This window comes from Oreochromis niloticus, linkage group LG23 (assembly GCF_001858045.2).
Source record: "Oreochromis niloticus isolate F11D_XX linkage group LG23, O_niloticus_UMD_NMBU, whole genome shotgun sequence".
In the NCBI taxonomy this organism is placed as follows: domain Eukaryota; kingdom Metazoa; phylum Chordata; class Actinopteri; order Cichliformes; family Cichlidae; genus Oreochromis; species Oreochromis niloticus.
In genome coordinates, this window is record NC_031986.2 from 35,094,445 (window position 1) to 35,114,213 (window position 19,769).

A 19,769-nucleotide genomic window follows, 5' to 3' on the forward strand; every position below is an offset into this window, starting at 1 on the left:
ATCAATATTGTGATGATCGTGCTCTCAGAGGAGCTCTGGGTTTGCAGTCGTCCGACCGTTTCTGTGTAGAATCATCACAAGATGTGGTTTTATTGCTTTTTCCCAGCTTAAAACACTCCAGGTGGAGTCACCGTCATCTTTTTTTTCCAACTGGCCAATATCTCATGTTTCTGTGTCTTTTGATTGTGCTCAGCGTCCCAGGCCCCACACGCTACTGCGGACTGGATGCACTCGAGCTCATCACCAAACGTAGGACTTTTTAGGGTCAAAGACTTTGAATATGAAGAAAGGAAGGCTTCGTGATGCCTTTGGTTTTCATGATGTTTGCAGGCATACAGAATCACATTTAATTAGAATAATCTGGTTTACGTGATCGTTTACTCAGCAGGTCTGCAGCTGGAGAGCTGTGCAAAGGTGATCCAGGTTAAGTGCTACGGTCAAAGTGTGTGTGTGTGTGTGCTCGGACGACCCGGCGAGCTGTAGGTTTTACTACGGTTCGGCTCGCTCTCTGCTCATTTATTCTTGTATCTCTATCATCTCACTTCTTCGTCCTGCTTGTGCGTGCTGTTTGTTTGTGGCCTGTGGTGTGTTCAGTCAGAATTACCATCAAACGCTGAAGAAGGGATTCAGAGGGATGCGGATTAGCTTTAACATGCTGAGTAAGACCGCAGCACTCTGAACAGCACAGTGCTGCTAATTTGGTACCGCTGTTAATTTATCCTCCGCCCACATGCACACAAACATATACACACACTTTGTTCCTGCCACGAAGAGTCACTCTGTTTCCAGTCAGAATCGTGCATCGGGGATTTTTCTGGAAATGACAGACCTGTTGTTAATGAGTGGGGAAGAGGGTTCGCCAAGGCTTTGTGTGCGGGTGTGTGTGAGTGTATTGTGTATACAGTATATGTGTGTGGGTGAGTTCTGGCTCAATGGCGGCTCTTGGCAGAGCAGCGCTCTCTTCTCCCTGGTTGCTAACATCAGGGGACCAGCCAGGCATGTAATGGAAACTTTGGAGATTTAGAGGAGCAGCTTGCTAAATACGACCCCCTGATGTACTGCCTTAGATGGCTCCCATTGTACAAAACATTACTAAACCGGGTCATCGTGATAACTTATTATATTTTATGGGACTATGAAAACTGCTGTGGTTGCTCCTAAAACAGGAAAATGAGCAGAATATTTTACGACCCTTACCTGTTTTGTATTTCGGTTCGAGCAAAGATGGGAATCTTTATTGTAGCTGGAGGTAAAACACCTTGTTCTTGAAGTTTGGAGTAAAGAGTGATCGTTAGGGAAAAAAACTCTGAGCTGAGGTTTATGCCGAGTGAAAAGGTTGTTATCATCGAAGACTGAGGGCTGAGTTCTGGACAATAGATGAAAAGCACATGCTGAAGGTGGAGCCTCCTCGGTTTTAGTGGTGCAGGTCGTTGTTGTGTTGCTGTGGATCCTCTGTGCGTGATTGCTTACAATTATTTTAAAGCTGGTGCATGTGCATATTTCTGTGTCTCTGAGGAAGAGGTTAGCTGTGCAGTGGGAAATGCACTTGCTCTGTCATCGTCTGCAGCGTACAGCTAGCCTGGCTAACATCTGCCTCAAGAGCGAGGAGCTGATTAAACCCTGCTGTCTGCCAGCATCTAGTTGATATAAATGTACATTTGCATATGCAAACATGTGCAAACACTTGTGCAGCATCTCTTGGTAGCTTTCCACACTCCCTTTTTTTCTCATTCCTCTGTAAATTTATCCCTTCATTGACAATTACGTCCATATTTGCACCGAGGCGTGTGCTCCTGTGTAACTCATCTGTGCTGCAGATTAATTTTTCAGAGCACAGGCAGCTCTGCCGCTGTCAGTAAGAGGAGCAGGAGAAGGAGGAGGAAGAGGAGGAGGAGGGCTGCAGTCGTCTGGGTCTTGGGAAGGCTTGCCAGCCAGCACAGGTGGCGTTTTGCCTGGATTCTGCCCAGGGAGAGGGGATGCACAGAAAAGGGGAGGAGGCATCAGACCGTACAGCACATGGGTTTATATATATGATTGTTTAATTCACAGCATGATCCTTTATAATAGGTTTGGGGGTTTTTTTTAATTTTAATGTGGAGCCCACAGTAAAACCTTCATCCTGCTGCTGCCTGAATTGGGCTTTGAATAAAAAAAGACTTGTATCTGGAGTGCCAAATGACTCCCTGGAATAGATGAATGGGGATTAATAAAATGCATGTGTGCAGCACAGGATGAGTTTGGATGATGTCTGTAAAGTGCAGAACTGAATAGTTAAAATGTTATAAACTGCGTTTTATTCTAAAGTCATGAAATCCTTAATGTTATCTGAACAGCCACTGCCAAGTGAACACATTTGTGCAGCGGTTTGGCTCTTCTGAGTATTCGCTCCCATCGCCGAGATGCTGGCAGCGGGTCTGGGTTGTTATTAAGAGTGCTTCATCTGGCTTTGTGATTACAGCTCTGACCAAGCTGACAGACTGCAGCCCCACCGACAAACAGCATGCAAATGATTCTCACACACGAGGCTGCATCTGTGCTGTGATTCTGATGCACGCACACACAAACGTACTCGTTACATGTGTACTTAACTACATGCATCACGCACACTCTGCGTGTGTGGGAGTGACATGCACGCGCTCGCACGTACTGTGACAGTCGCACTTCTGTTTGTCACATAGCGGCGAAACCATTAGAAATTTGCACCTTGCTCTCGACTCACTTCATGCGCTCTCGCCGTTCGCGTTCACGTGGAAACACTTCCTGCTTTCCTGTTTCTTTCTTCCCGCTGAAAGACGAGATCCCTGCAGGGAGAGAAGGGGAAAGGTGGGGGAGAGGGTGGAGCATCTGGAATAACACTCAGCCGTCTCTCATATCACTGCTTTCCCTCTGATCTCTTTCACACATGCATGCACACACACACACATGTTGGGTATTTGTATCTTGTGGGGACATCTAATTGACATAATGCTTTCCCTAGCCCCTTACCTTAACCCTAACCATCACAAATGAGTGCCTAACCCTAAACTTAACCATAACCCAATTGGAACCCTGACACTGAAACTTCATTTTCAGCCTCAAAAATGCCTTCAAACTTGTGGGGACCAGGATTTTGGTCCCCATAAGGACTGTTGGTCCCCACAAGTATTGTAATCCTTACATTTTTGGTCCCCACAAAGATATTAATACACGCACACACACGCCACTTTTACTTCATCTCTGCTCTTCTTTCCATCATCATTAATGTGAGCGGTGGTCTTGAAGTAGACCCCATCTGGTGTGTCTGTGTGTGTGTGTGTGTGTGTGTGTGTGTGTGTGGGAGAGCTGGTGCCATCGTGACTGGGACAGTAGTGTGCTGGGTTGGGGGTTGCTGGCTGCTGTGTATCAGTGACCTACTGTACATCACCACTCACTCTGCGTACTCGGGCGGCTGTGCAAGTGCAAACTGCTGTCAGTCCCTTTTGACTTTTACAGTTAAAGGTCACATCTGAAAGTTGTGCTTAGCAACCCTGGATGGAAAAATTCCTTCAGGAAATCAGAACATAAAATCATGATTTTCAGGCTCATGCGCTGCCCTGTGTCGTCTTACAGATTTGTTTTGTGTGCAGTGAAAAGAGTTTCAACAAAATCCTTTCTTATAAATGAATAATCTTAGTTAAGTAGCGTAATAGTGTGTGGGTGTTATAATCAAATGTAGCTAAATTACCTCAACTAAATGTGCTCATTATGTGCAATGACACTTTCAAAATCATATATATGATTTTATATATTAGACTCTAATTATTGATTTATATCTGTTTAATTTTGCAGCTATTGAGTTTGATCACCTTTATATTGCTCAGTAGCTTGATCTATAATAAAGCAATTCATCTCTAAAACAATAAGTAAATAGTATGGAGGGTGAAGTGCAATGATTGCATCCAAAGTATGAAGCTGAAAGCAGCAGAACATGGAAATTAATAAAGTACTCGGGTATTAGTGAGTAGGTGAGCAGGAAGATTAGAAAAGTGTTTCCAGTAATTAAATTAAAAGGAAGTTAAAAAAATAAAAAAAGCTGCTTGTTCACCTAAATGCTGCAGGAAAGAGAGTGAAGTCTGCACAGTAGCTAAAACATAAGCTAACCTGTACAGTTACAGATCTGTGATTACAATAGTTATCGATCAGAAATGAATAAATGAGAACGCTTAAAGTAATCAATAAGCTGTTGAGATATAAGGTATGATATATAGATATACAGTATGTTTAACATGACAGACATGGCTGAAACAAATAGATGCACTTCTTTACTGGTACATGAGGTCAAATTGAAAACTAAAAATATGAATAAACAGCCTTCTAATGAGTTTAAGATGATCGATAAGATGCTTTAACAGTAAATGAAGAAACATTTTTAGTAGCACAGTATAAATGAATAAAATAGCTAACAGTAACAACACAGTATCCGTGTGGAGACACCAACATTTATCTGTATTTGGGACTGTGGGGCAAAAACAGCCATTATGGTGGTGCTGAACTCACGACTGTTCAAAGAATGAAAATGTGACTTGCCGTTATTTACTCATTACACACGCTTCATGTAGTGAGAAATTAGCCATAAATCTGCCGCTTGTTCTAAAATCCTAAGGCTGCTTTGGATTACCCTCCGTCAATCAACTGCTGTGTGTATGCGTGCACGTGTGCATGCATGTGTGAAGAGGGTAGATGCCTAAAGTCTCTGCAGGCTACGTTCAGACTGTATCACTGTGATTGACAGCAGTAATGGTGTGATAATTCCACACATCAGGCAGCCGAAAAGCTTCATTTCACAGAGCGGTTTGGCTAATCAGCGTCTGAAAAATAAAGGGTTTTTTTTCTATTTGCGCCATCATCTGTTCCTCAGACTCACCCCTCCTGCATATTAAGCCTATTCTCTGTATTTCTGTCTTTCACTCGTGCAGGATGAATGCCGTAACTTCATCAAAGTGCTGCTCAGCAGAAACGGAGGCTTGTTTTTGTGCGGAACCAACGCCTTCAACCCGCTGTGTGCCAACTACACTGTAAGTAAACCCAAGGCGGGTGATCGCAGCCGCCCTACACCGCCACCTGCGAGCGGTCGAGCGCCTCTTAGCTGATAAATAATGTCTATTTTTACAACAGAGTCTCCCTCCTATAGATCAATTAGTGCACTTGTTCAGGTGAGAACGTACAGCTTCATTAGAGCTGTTTGTCAAGCAGTTGAGTCAGTGCCGACTGCCTCCCCAGGAGTTATTTATCCTTGTTGTCTGGCAGCTCCAGCGCCTCGTTTTCCTGAGATACAACAGTTGTTATTTCTCGGCGGTTAAACTTTGTGGTCTGCCGAGCTTGTTATCATTGAGAGTCAGAGACAGAAAATCAAGAAGAACACAAAGAGGGGAAAAGAGGGAGAGGAGCGTGTTCACAGAGTAAGGCTGCTGAGACGTGACTTGTTGTGGTAAAGAGAGAAAAGCAATGCCACAGATGGAGGCGGAATCTAAAAGATGCCAGAGTTCGAGCTACAACTAGTTCGAGCTAGCCAAAATGTTTTCGGAATATTTCTCCAGCTCTGTCCCACAGCACATTTGTCAGACTCTGAAGGTTTGTATCCATCAAGCAGCAAGTCGCCAGAATCCTCCACCGTGCAGGGAGCGCGCTCCACTTCTTAGCCTATCCCTGTCTCGCTCAATTACAGTAACCGTTTTAAACTTGCAGAAGAAAAAAAAACTGCACATAAATATTAATCATCGACTGGGGTGATTTCACATCATTCCGTAGCGATATTAAACGAGGAACGAAGGCAGTGGAGTCGGAGGGAGAAAGAGAGAGAGGGAAAAAAAATCCTTTCACTATCAAAGGCTTTCTCAGATAAGTGTTATTTTCAGTCTCTCACATTTCAAACACGGTGCAACAGTGGAACACTGAGACGTACTTGCCCCATTATCTGTCAGCCGCTAATGACATTCTACAACAGCGTATACCTCACCTGTCTCTGCCTGATAGGCTGTCATTTTCTCTGGGGACTAGTTAGTGATGCTAGCTACTGTTTTATTTATAGCAGGGTTTTAATGAAATGACACCTATAAATTATTTCATTTCAAACAGCCGATGAGAGCTGAAGTCTTCCAAATCTGCTGCTCTCCTCAAATAGTTGCTTGCGGCGACCTTTAAACGGTTTGTGTTTGTGTAATTGATAGTGAAAGAATACCAGAGATTTCATTACATGAGCTGCCAATTTTATTGAAATGTACACGTGTGGACGTGGATGCATAGATGTGTGTGCATGTGTGTGTTATTTATGGATGAAAATGGGACTCTCTTGTTGTTTGCTGCTGTGCCTAATTGCCTCCAGTGAATCATTAGTTTGCACTTATGGTAACACTCCCTAATTGCCATTCTCTTGTGGTTTGTTTTCATGATGCTGCTGTAGATGTATTCATATTGTTTGGAGTACCCAGATTGATGCATGCATCTAATTGTGTGTGTGTGTGATTTAACAGGGAGACACCCTGGAGATGCTGGGAGACACAGTCAGTGGGATGGCCCGGTGTCCCTACGACCCCAAACACGCCAACGTAGCTCTGGTCGCAGGTACGACACACGGTTTGTTTAGCCTGTGCTGTCGCACAATGAGGAATGTGCGACATCATCAAAAGATATTTTTGTCCCTTGAGCAGAACAAAAGAGAGCTGCAGCGTTTCCTCAGCTTCAGTTTACCTTGTCGTGTTTGAACTGTTCATTAATAATCAATACTGTGTCTGAAACTGTTCAGATCCTTACCTGATATTAGCTGGTAGTAAAAAAATCACATGTTATTTTTGTGTGGGCGTGATGAAAAGTTGCAATTACATTGTTGAGTGGTCAGTCACATCGTGTTTATAATGCAGCGCATAATAGGTTACATTAACTCCAGCTTCACTGTTTATGATAGTGCTTTGGGAGATGATCCAACTCAGCAGCTGTTTTTATGTGTGTGTGTGTGTGTGTGTGTGTGTGTGTGTGTGTGTGTATCAGAGGGGAATCTGTTTACGGCCACAGTGACGGACTTCCTGGCCATCGACGCGGTGATCTACCGTAGCCTCGGGGACAGTCCTGCTCTGCGCACCGTGAAGCACGACTCCAAGTGGTTCAGAGGTACCTGCAGACACGCGTGCATGTGTGTGTGTGTGCTTTAAGTGGGCGTGTTCGTTTGTGTGCCGTCAAGCATAGTTATGTCGGCGCAACGCGCTCAGCATCACGCCTGCTGTTGATGTTAATGTGAGTCTGATGGCTGGAGTTTGTGTCCACATTACTTAGCAGCACGCGGATCGATGCATATGCTGGTAGGACAGGTCTGAGTCAGCATGCAGGCAGCTAGCTGTACACAGAGCTGCCTCTTTCACAGAATCACCCATATTACACAGCGTCCGACCAAACGTTTGTCCCCCCGGGCCTGCAACAGGATCTCAAAGTTTTACTTTATCCTTGTATATTTTTGTTGGCTCAGGGGAAAAGGAAGCTCATTTTAATAACTTTATATGCTGCTGTGATAATACAGCAGAATCTGTTAGTAGACCTAATCTAAACCTGTAAAAATACTCAGTTTTTAAACATTTAAAGTGTCTCATGAATCTAATACATAGATTATTATCATTATTTTCTACCCAAAAGGGTTTGAGTAGAAACCTTTTTGCGCTGCGGTGCTGCCTCTTTGCTGTCAGCCGATGCACATGTCAATCGAAAAAGCCGCAGATCCACCATAAATTACACCTGTGATGACAGCGTCGCTGGCACAGTAGCTGTGTTCTCAACAAGCTCGTTGTGTATTCATTATTCACAGCCATGCTCCTAAATACACGCTACATTTGGCACATGTGTATGTTTATTCGAGCATGCAGGTAAAATGCTTCCACCGTTGAGCCCATCATGCCCCTTCAACGCCGTGTGCAGCATCGTCTGCTTCCTTTGACGTGACACGTTCGACTGAAAAACACTGCGTGCACTTGTTGGTGACTTTGACTGCTGGAAGCGAGCGGGCCAATCACAGTGCATGACAGACTGCGGCTTTTGTTATTTGTTGACACGCAAGATCCTACAGTTATTTTACAGTTCGAATATTCGAGAGTAAGACACTTTGCATTTCCAGTGCTATTAGGAACCTTTTTCTGCTGTTTATGCTACAAAGTAAAAATACAGAGCGTGATTGGTGGACACTCACCGGACTGAGTGGACCTGCCAATCACATTGCCCGAGCCCCTGGTCTTAATGCTCACACAGGTTTTAGAAGGTCCCAGGCACGCCTGCCTCGCTCCTCGGAAGCACGAGGGAGTCATAATGTGCTTATTGTTTGCTGTGAAATCCCCTTTCACCATGTAATGAAATTAAGCATGGCTGTTGCCTCTTTCTCACTGCCCCCATGTCGCTCGGTTGCTGTGGGAATTAATGATGCATTTGCAAATAGAAATGCTGTTTTGTTATACTCGTTCTCGCCTATACTTCATGAAACCTGTCCTCTCCGTGCACACCTCCTGCACACGTCGCCTTTCTTGTTTGTTTCCCTGAGTGTTTCTTTCTCTTACGACACAGAGCCGTATTTCGTCAGTGCCGTGGAGTGGGGACCTCACATCTACTTCTTCTTCAGAGAGATAGCCATGGAGTTCAATTACCTGGAGAAGGTAATATATTCTCCTCTCCTGCTGGGCTCTCTCACATTACCTTGAGGTCCATTCACAGCATCTTTTAAAAAGGACTGTAGAGAAATGTGGGAATCTATCATTAGAATACAAGCATGAGGAGAGCTGCAGGTCTAGTTGTCTCTCTGTTACAAACTGCGATGACCTTTCACCTTTGTATTTGTTTACGTGCATATCTAATGCAACAAGTCACGTTATTAACAGCTGTCTGTATTAACCTAAGAAAAACTGGTCGATTTTCTACTGACTTGATATATTTTTCTTGCCCCCAGAGCAGTAGCTGCATCTTTATTAAAAAAGAAAAATAAATAAATATAAACCTGTTTCTTTAATAAATTAGCAATTCACTTTTGGGGAGTGTTTGCAAAAGGTCCCTGGCTGCGACATGTTTACAGAGAGCAGAGTAAATTGATACTTAAGCAGCATCGCTATTGTGTGTTCAAAGAAGCAATTTTGAGATGCACTGACATTTTCATGAATAATTGATATTAGATTTAGCATTATAAAACAATGATCTGTCAAAAAAGGGTTTCCACATTGCAAATAGCATGCAAATGACTCTTCAGAGATCGCCCTGGAGTTAAAAAGAGCTTTTTAATATGCAGTTTTCAAGATGAAACCTCAGGAAATATTAACTGCCCAGCTTTGGAGTCATTGGAGATATATGCAAGCTGTGCTCGTTCTGTATAGTAAGTATCATATTCTGTGCTCGCGGCTCCTCACAGGTGGTGGTGTCACGTGTTGCCCGGGTATGTAAGCGCGATCAAGGCGGGTCTCAGCGCGTCCTGGAGAAGCAGTGGACGTCGTTCCTAAAGGCCCGTCTGAACTGCTCCGTGCCCGGCGATTCCCACTTCTACTTTAACCTGCTCCACTCCACCAGCCCCATCATCAGGATGCATGGCAGGGACATCATCCTGGGGGTGTTCTCCACACCAGCCAACAGGTACCTGCACAAACAGGAGACTCTCTCTCACACAGGGAGACTTAACACCCCTGAATCTTGGCCTTTCCTTCATATGTGAAGAGTTTCATTTAATAAAGTATGCTCTTCATTAGAGTAAAAAAGCAGGATAAAGTAGGTTTGCACATATGGACAATGTCAAAATTGGTGAAAATGCTCAAGTCGAGACTCTAACTGTTTATCTTTTATATACAGAGTATGGTTGTGTCCCAGACTCCTTTGTCCATTTCACATTTTTATGACACTGCTTTGTATTTTTCAGCTGTGTTAAACTTTTGCCTTTGTATGAACTCAGTATGGGATGTTCAGGTGTGATATATAACTCAACATTGAGTTGTTTTCATGAAATCACTGCTTATATTACATCATACTCGCAGCAGAACCTCAAAGGGACTGACTTCTGTAAACCTGTCTGCCTTTAAGTGCATTTTTTTGCGGGTTGTTTATTTTTTTTATAGATTTTTTTTTCATATAAATGTGTGAATGAGGCCTGGGGGGAGGGGGGTCCTCTGTCTCTGTCATGGTCGGTGTTTTTAAAGAAATGCACATGTGTGTAGTCGCCGCTTTTGTGGACCACCGTCTTCGCCGACTCGGAGAGAAAGAGCAAGGTTTCCTACAAGCTCCAGAAAAACGAACGTGCCTGTGTTGGGGTGCAGAGGTCAGGATTGTGGAGTACAGAGTAATTTAAGACACATGGAATGCTTTCATGGAGGACAAAAGGGTGATTTGTTGAAAGACACGATTAAACTGAAGAACGCTGAGAGGAGGAGGGGGGAGGAGAGATGTTGCCCGGTAAGTGGGGGATTACTGCAGGCTGAGGGCATTAGCAGAGCCAAAGACAACACAAACTGTAACCCAGAAAAAGTGAGAAAAGAAAATGTAAGTCACAGCTGACTCAAACGATGAGCCTTGGCAGTGTTTTTTTTAATCCCATGTCTCTTTCCTCATACAGTTACAGTAATCTGCTTATCATGCTGCGTTTGAAGATGCTTTCACCGAGCACTTTGATGCTGTTTTTCTCGGTATTGTAAGACATCATCTTAGAACTAAGTCTGAGCCTAAATTGCTCTGAATGTTTGCGTCCTCCGAGCAGCAGAAGGATGAAAGTCTATGACTATATTGCAGTCTAAGTGGCTCATATTATAGAGCGGGATTCAGTATAGTTTCTCTGTGATGGCCCACTCATGTTACACTACCTCAATGGCCTTTTGCTGTGTCTGCTAGTGCAAGCACTTTAAAGCACACACTTGGAAATGCTCGCAACTGCCTCCTTTTTGGTGCGATAGCAATCCAAACCTCTCACTGTAACGCCACCAGCAGCCTATCTGCCATCAATCAGTGGTCCCATTATAAGAATATCTTTATTTTTTAGAATATAATAGGGCTCTGTAGCAGCGGGCGCGGGAGGTGCACAGTGGGACAAGCACAGAGGAGACAAGTACATTTAAAAGGGAGAAAAGATAAAGAGGAGAAGAGACGGATGAGAAACTCAAGGACGAGGAAGTCAATAACGGACAACACGTGCGTTCTCTGAGATCTAAAATTGTTTCATCAGCTGCATCTTATCTGTGTGTTTGGAAGGGCACCGCTGCGAGTGGGGGCCACTGCCTGCAGAGACAGATGGATGCTTTATGCACACACAAACTCGCACACTCGGAAACATTCACAACGGTTCTCAGATAACAGCATTTACAGCTCACCAAAGAAGCGCGCCGGCTAAATACACACACGCCCACACCTGCCTGCGCAACCTGCCGCTGGGCCCTGTTTTAAATAACCCGCAGCCGAGCCAGAGAGAAAAGGAGGTTCAGATGGACAGATAAAGAGAAAAGTAAACACAAAGAGATACAGAGAATGTGTGAGGTGATCTAAAAAAACCTCCCACTGGCCCTGGTGTGGCCCACTGCGCCACACTGGCCAAGTGCTTGCCAGACAAATTGCTTTGGCTGGCAGCTTGCAGTGAAAACAGCACGAAGAAGGACCCGGGAGTGGAGGAAAGAGCCATTCTTTCCTGCTATTTGGCCTGTGCAGCGTTGGACTGTAGCATGGGAATGAAGTCAGGGTTTTACTGTCTCCCCTGGACACTCGGGAGTTACTCATCTCCACCTGTGAGCCACGTAGTCCTGGAGTCATTTTACAGCTGCTCCACTGTTTTGGATCATTGTGGGATCATTTCATCTCCGTTTCCAGAACATAACATCACCCCAGGTTGCCAGTTCCTTTGTTGATCCAGTGCCGGAGCCCAGGGTCATTTCTCTCCCAACAGGAATGAAAGAGGAGTCCAGACTTCCTACCGACCACCCTCCTGCACGCCTGATGCTCAAAAGGTCAAGGAAAGATCAAACTTATGAGAAAGTGTAGGAGCTTTCTGGTAGCTGTGTTTCCTAGTTTATATAATAAATGATATATCTTTAAAAAAGAGCAGCAGGATGTCAAACTGAAGGGTTACCTGGGGCTGGTAATGAAAACAAACCATTCTCATTATTTTTATTTGTCGTTGTTTTGCCAGCTAAAAATGTCTATTTCTCCTGGAACAGACTGACAGCTCATTAGTTTTGTTATAACCGCCCAGGAATGGAAGAAAAATATTTTATGGAAAACAGAGTAAATCTGCTGCATCCTGAGAGCGGGAGGCCATGTTTGGGTTTGGTTGTAAAGAGTCCCAGGGGTCAGACAGCGGGATGCCCCTGTGGGAAAACACAGCAGAGGAGGGGAAATGAGGAGGACAAGGAGCAGGAGGAGAGCAGGTTTACAATGCCAGGATGCACAGCTGTGCAAGCTAGACCCCCTGGGTCTGCAAGCAGAGAAGGCACCAGAATACATAATAAGGCAGCTAGCTGTTTCTTGAGAAATGGGCAGTGGATAGGAACACGTAGCACGTGGAACGACCACGGCACGAGAAACACCGAGAGTTTAAGAGCGAGGTTTGTTAGTCGAAATAGGCCACGGCGGTTTGGTTAGAGAGAAGACGAAAAATCCACACGGACGTCGAAGGGAAAGATCAAGAGAAAGTATGAAAAACATAATTGTCAAAGTTCAGCAGCGTGGCGGGCAGGATGTGGACACAAATTAAGGACTCGTGAGACAAACGTTAAGCAAAGGGGAGCTTTAATGCTCAACTAATTCAGAAACACAAAAATATAAACTGTGGCTGAACTGGAATAAACAATCCCAAAACTTGAAATCTCAGGGAGACATGGAGCAAGGAAACACACTCCCCAGAGGCAGGACACGACCAAGGACATGACCAAGGACACGACCAAGGACAGGGAGACACTAAATACTCCTGGTATAATGAGGGGAGAGGATACAGGTAGGAACAGCTACGAACAAAACGACTCGAGGGGAAGTAAAACTAAACACGAGACACAGAGAAGAACAATCACCAAAATAAAACAGGAAGAGAGACACAACCGAACAAAGAAAGACAACGAGACCGATGCAGAAACGAGGCAAGACGAGCCGTATGGGAACAAAAACGCAGAAAACTAAATAGTGCAGTAACCAAGATACACAGCGACTCGAACATAAGCTAAGACTGAAAGGCAAAAAACAAACAGAATGCTGGAGAATATAATAAATGGAAAATAGAAACGTTACAGGTGACATAACAAAAAGACGCAAATGAGCCAAATGGTAGAAGTTGAAAAGGTTCCAGTAAATCTTTTTTACAACATATTAGTCTTGACGGGAGCCTCTTGCCCAGTGACAGCCCACAGTTTCATCAGAAACTTCAGAAAAAAGCTTTAAGCCTGTCTGTAGAAATGCTACAGGTTACAAATTTTATTTCTCTATTTTTTTGTACAAAATCATTTTTCCTATATTTATACCGGAACAGAAATTTCATAACCCTGATGTAAAATCTATAAATGCATATATCCAAAGTCTCTGTAAGAGTTAAACCACCAATTAAAAAGATTTTCCTTCTGTAAAATCCTGGCGTCACGCGTCCGTTCGGACGGTGTGAGAATATTTCAGGCTGTCAGTGAGTTTGTTAAACAGCGAGGAAGCCCTTCAGACTCCACAGAAGTCCTCTCAGACAAACATCACACAAGTCTTTGTAAGCCTTGACAGTCTGCCACTCAACACCAGCAAAGAAGGCAAATTCCAGCAGACTGAAGGAAAGACGGAGATGTAAACAAAGGAAAAGCAGACTCGAGTATGAGGGAGTAACTAGGAAAATTATTGGAAATGAATTTTGTGTGCGAGAAAAAACACACACACTGACTTAAAAAAATACAAGTGGGAGAGACAAAGAGAATAAAAATAAGAGCGAGAATAATTAGGAGAGTTCTGTGAGATAAACAGCCCGAGGCTTTTTGGCTTGCTTCTGTCAGACACCGAGCCCTACACGGGCCAAGCCCAGTGACCTGCAGCGAGAGAGAAAAATAGAGCCGGGGGCTGGAGGGGCGGGCGAAGGTAGAGAAAGGAAGCCAAGCTGGCGCTGATGCAAAGCTGGCAGACGTGTCAAACGTAACATCTGGTGCCTGCAGCCCCGAGAGAGATGCCGTATCGTCCACAGATACACCTGCAGCTCCGCCGTGCCGCCCGGGTCGAGTCGCATCCCTGCCTACGAACGATAAGTACCCAGGGAGACGGCATGACCCGATCAAACGGCACATCGGGAGAGCGCGGCTCCCTACCGCAACCAAATCCAGCCTTCAGGCGCTGCCGTTCCAAACAAACACCGCGGCTTTCAAAGGGGCACTCAACAGAAACGCCTCTCAGCTTGATGCAGCGTCCTGGGGGCAAGCTTCAGAGACCCTCACATTCACCAGCTGGACATTAACTTTTGAAGGAAGCGTGAGAAGAGGAAATAAACAGACGGGGATTGTGTGGGTTTAATGTAGCAGCAGGTTCCAGGTGACTCAGTCTCAGGTTTTTTTAATGTGTGTGTGTATCTCTATGGTATTAATACTGAGTCACTGTTCTCACACCACGCACTCCATTAGTCATTGATAAGGACACAGAGACTTCAGTGTGGAAGGAGGAAGCATGTTCAAAAACTCATTTCTTATCTCACCCTGACACCGCTCTCTTTACTCCTTTGTTCCGTAGTCGAAGCGCAGAAATGTGGCCTCAGAAGTGAGTCTGACTTTGTGTGAATGTGTCTGTATTTGTTGGTTTTGTCAGTGTGTGTTTGCTTGTGTCGAGTGTGGGACACAAACGCTTCTCAGAACAGACGCTCTGCGCCCTTTCGCCGGGTCTGCGAGTAGTTAAACAGCCTCCGAGGTGCACCGGGTGTTTTACTGTAACATTTTCTTGGGTTCGTTTCTTTACGGGAATCTTCTGCCCCCTCGGTGAAGAGAAAATATTCAGTGACTCACTTCCTGTTTGGTTTATATTTCAGGAATTCCAGCCAAGATCTTTTCACGGGCCTAATCTAGCTGTTGCATCCATCGTGTATCTATTCTTTGGACACAGAGTTGACAGCGTCTGTCTTACCCTGCTTCTCTCTTCGTCTCACTACTGATTTCCTTTGTGTTCCAGTAATGGATGTCAAAATATGAACAGCCCATATCCAATTTGTCATCTTTGCCGGGTGTCTGTCTCTTTCTCTTGTCACAATTGGTTTTCTATATTTTAACTTTTTTCCTATTTCAAGTTTCACAGTCTATTTTTCAGTCGAGCTATAATCTACCTCATCTTCTCTTTTCCGTCACTTCTTCTTTCCGCAGCCTCGTTGGAACGTACAGCCTGCAGACACTGAGCCATTCTGTGTCAGTTCAAAGTGTTTTTATCAATCGTCTCTGTCTCTGTAGCATTCCAGGTTCGGCGGTGTGCGCCTTTGACATGGAGCAGCTGGCTGCTGTGTTTGATGGAAGGTTTAAGGAGCAGAAATCACCAGAGTCTATTTGGACGCCTGTTCCAGATGAAGTCATCCCAAAACCAAGGTGCAGATGGCGGTAATCAATTTGTGCACCTGTGTTCGAGTTGTTATCAAAGAATGATCAGGGAAAAGCTGCGTTGTAAAGTTTTGTTTTGAAGTCGGAGTTGGCCGTAAGACTCTTTGGAAAATGTGTTTTGCAGGTTGTCGTTCGTGGGTAGGGTTTCATCCCCAAGGGGCATATAGACAATGCAAAGTAACATGAGTGAATTTTACTCCTGGGTCTTTCAGTCAGGAACACTTTGGGAAAAATGGAGGATTGTTAGTCCATCTGCAGCAAATTATATATGGCAGTGTGGTTTTGTCCTCTCACATACACTGAAAGCCTAAAATGGGGATGCAGCAAAAGCCCCAAGCATAGACAAAAGCAGGCTTAGCATTAAAAAGGAAATAGCTGGGATTTCAATGTCTGGGTCTCCAAGTGGCTTGCAGAGAACTGGAGGCAGGAGGGGGCAGTGTAAATTGTGCAGCCTTCATATAGGGTGTCTACTTTATACTAAAAAATGCCTCGAGAAGACTATTGTTGTGATTTTGTGCTATATAAATTAAATTAAATTGAATTGAATCGACCAATCAGATGGAAGGGTCCCAGCTGAACCCTCAGCCGATGTGGCCTGTGAACTAAAGCTACGGTTGTGCTTTTTATATGATTAAATAAGCAGGAAAAACAAAAGTCTGGTTATACACACTGAAGCAGAAAAATCCCTTATCACAAGGATAAAGCTTGTTGCCCTCCAATCTACGTCTTGTGCTCGTGCATATCTGTCACTTTATTTATACTTTATATGTCAGGTCCTTTTAACTAAATCAGATCAGTGTGTTTTTGAAAAAAAAGGATATCTGTGTGAGTGTGAGACACTCAGACTGTCTAGACTGCTTAATTATATAATACTATCTTTACTGAGGATGGATTCAGAAACATTATATACTTTGTGCTTAACATGCTTAATCTTATTTTCCCCAGACCCGGTGGTTGTGCCGTTCAAGGATCCAAGTTTAATTCCTCCAACTCCTTCCCCGATGAGATGTTAAATTTTGTGAAGACCCATCCTCTGATGGATGAAGCAGTCCCATCACTGGGACAAAGACCCTGGATAGTGAGAACCATGGTCAGGTGAGACGGTCCGAGCATTACTACTATATTACTCACTCAGACTGCATAAATATCTCTTTGCGACATAATTGCGAGAAATTACATTTATTATATCTGTCCAGCTGGAAATATGTCCATACATATAGACTATATATGGACATATTTAATTTTCCCAGCTATTCCATGTTGAGCTGTAACAGCTAAAACAAATTAAATCTGTCTAAAAACTGTTTGTTTTGTAACCAAAGTTGAAAATGAACGAAACTGGGGGTGCACATTAATTAAGCTTTACCAGTTCAAGTCGCAACAGTTAATTAGAGGAGATGCGGTGTGTATGAGATCTGAAACGGCCTGTAACCCTGTATATTTACATGAACTCCTCCCTTTGTTAAGTTATGTTGGTTGCTGTTGAAGCCTGTGGTAGCAGGCAAGCAGCTGTGGCCCATCAAGTCCCACATAAATACTTGTGCCTGCCCCCCCGCCTCCCACTGTCTACCGTACGGAGTCCCACAGCCACCAGGGGATTATGGGGACTGGGTGCACGAGGAATATTAAACACCCAGCACAACATGGCTTCTATTCTCATCTACTTACTCACACACACAGAACTCTGTGTGGATCAGCAGCACTCTGCTATTGTCCTAGGACAAACCCATTTACTTGACTAATATTATTAATGTCTGAAACGTCTGGCGTAATTAGTTTATTATGCAAATTTGATGAGCGGTTTCTTCGCTAAGGAATTCATATCATTTTGCAGTGACTCGAGTGAAAATGGCATATCACGATTTAAATTCACACCAGGCCATATTTTACACCTAAATCAATAATTTGTAATGCACTTAAATCATAAACTCACCTCCAGGAGCTACTTTGTGGAAGTGAGTCCCACATGAGCTGCACAGCGCCGTGGCACTAACGCAGCGCTCTGTTTCCCCTGCGGTTCAGGTACCAGCTGAATAAGATCGTGGTGGATACCGAGGCCGGGCCCTACAGAAACCGCACCGTCCTCTTCCTTGGCTCAAGCAGAGGGACCATCCTCAAGTTTCTCATCATGCCCAACCAGGACAATACCGTTACCAATAGCAACATCTTTCTGGAAGAACTGGAGGGCTTCAACCCCGATAAGTAAGCGAGTACAACAAAGCACGATCTGATTAAGAATCATGCTTTGTTGTACAGTCTTTGTTGTACACGTGTTTTGGACTGTTAGAAGAACAGTTTTTGGATGTAGATGTGAATAACATGTGATGGAGACTGTTGGCTGGTCTCTTTCATTAAAAATGAGCCGTTTTCACACATGAACTCGTCGGGCGTCGGGGGATTTAGGCGAGGACAACGTCTGAAGCTGCCCTTTTTCACATGGAGCACACTTCAGACATGTCCTCACTGGAAATACTCCATTTGGTTCAGGCGGCGTCTTTGCTTTTCCCACACGAGTGCAAATAAGTGCAAATGGACATCACATGGACTGCATCGGACTCTTTCATGCACTTCCACTGAGTGATGCATGGTAAAGTTCAGGGCTCCAGTGCATGTGTGAAGAAAGTTTATATCTCATCCATGCATGATGTATAGCACGTGAGATGTTAATCAGGAAGCTTTAAAGTTGCTGTTTTCTTTATGTGACTAACTACCCGCAGGCAGTCTTGGTATTTGTTATATAGACACGAAAGTGAAGAATTTCTTTATTATTCCTTTAAGGCACAAACCTGGGTAGTGAGAGAGCTTGGCGTGGAACAGCTCGCAAATAGATGACGCAGGTCGAGGGAAGGAAGGGGTTAAGTGACATCTAGCTTTGATGTATACGCAGCGCGGGGAGCCGGGGAGGTGATGTGGCTCTTACTAAAAGAGGCGCTGCAAGGGGAGACAAAAGCACTTGTCTCGGAAACACGGCGAATCATACAGAAAAGCTCACCTACTCTTTGTGCGATGTACGTAATTGTGGCAGATGTGAGGAGATGAAACGGCCTGTAGAGAATAGGAATTAGGCAAACAGAAAAGAAAAGCGGTTAATGTTCATTATCGAGAAATCTCAACATGTTCTAACGAGCCTGAGAAGAGCAGCATTAGTGAGAAAACATCAGTAATGAAACGATGATAAAATCACGCTATCTTTAATCTTGACCAAAGTTACAGATTGTCAGGAAAATTGACCCCTTATCTTCAGACTGCAGCTGAATCACGTTTAATATCTGGATCTTGGCAGAAGATCGGAGTAGATTGGGCTTCTTGATCCGTTCTAATTAGCATTTTGCACGAGGCGCGCAGCTTTGAGGCTCCTCTGAATGCCCATCATTACGTAATGAACACAGGGTACAATAGCCTTTCAGTCTTCTTTTTGTTCTTTGTTGAGATGGTGGATGACTCCGGGCTGGGAGGGGGGGTTGCCTCACAGATGCACGCAGCTTTGGCTGGTGATTATCTTTTACCGAGGCTAATTAGAGTCGTTTAAAAAACAAAGTACATGTTTCTAAACACGAGCTTTCTGTTTTAGCTAATTGTGCTCACTGATATATGCCATTTTTTTTCTTGTGGGAACAAAGTATTATTCCTTCAACCAACAGACTGGCAACACAATCCCATCTCCTCACACGGTTTCACTTGTTATTCATATATCTACCACTCTCTTTTCTTTTTCCATCTCCTCCCAAACACCAATTTCTGTCAGATGTGACAAAGTGGTGGACAGAGATGATGGCAAGTGAAATGAGAGGGCCCTGTGAATAAGCTTATGTGGACTGGAGTGATTTGGTGCGCACGGTGAGGTGAGCTCTCCGGGCTTTCACAGCAGGGATCCAGCTAATCAGGAGACGGAGCACTACCACATCATTCTTTTTCTGCAGACCACAGACTCACCTTATATCCACAGAAACAGGGCAGCTAACATAGTTCTCACTTAAGAAGTCATCACAGAAATAAAAACACTGACCTGTGATAGGTCGGCTTCCACAGTGAACCAAGCAATCACCTGAAATCACCGAATGTCTTTCATTTTCTCTTTACCAGACTCTTTTTTTGGCCTTTTTTCTACATTTGTTAGCTGTGTGATCTTTTCTTCACCTTCACTGCCCCCCCCCCTCCCCCTCCCTTTTGTGATATTGGCTGTGAAGAATTGACTCACAACTTGGCCTTAGCAGAATGATAGATTCTCCTTAATGACTGTGG

At 44.2% G+C, this 19,769-nt stretch overlaps 1 protein-coding gene across 3 annotated transcripts in view; it reads left to right on the top strand.

The window, feature by feature from the left end:
* sema6bb (sema domain, transmembrane domain (TM), and cytoplasmic domain, (semaphorin) 6Bb) overlaps positions 1-19,769 on the top strand; it is a 123,468-nt gene that overhangs the window by 69,748 nt on the left and 33,951 nt on the right. For all 3 annotated transcript variants that reach the window (XM_025902989.1, XM_003451351.5, XM_019351927.2), the window contains exons 6-13: positions 4,935-5,033; positions 6,489-6,579; positions 7,003-7,122; positions 8,554-8,642; positions 9,386-9,603; positions 15,384-15,515; positions 16,473-16,622; positions 17,550-17,729. In XM_025902989.1, coding sequence (XP_025758774.1) covers positions 4,935-5,033; positions 6,489-6,579; positions 7,003-7,122; positions 8,554-8,642; positions 9,386-9,603; positions 15,384-15,515; positions 16,473-16,622; positions 17,550-17,729 — 1,079 coding nt within the window. The remainder of the gene's footprint in view (positions 1-4,934; positions 5,034-6,488; positions 6,580-7,002; positions 7,123-8,553; positions 8,643-9,385; positions 9,604-15,383; positions 15,516-16,472; positions 16,623-17,549; positions 17,730-19,769) is intronic.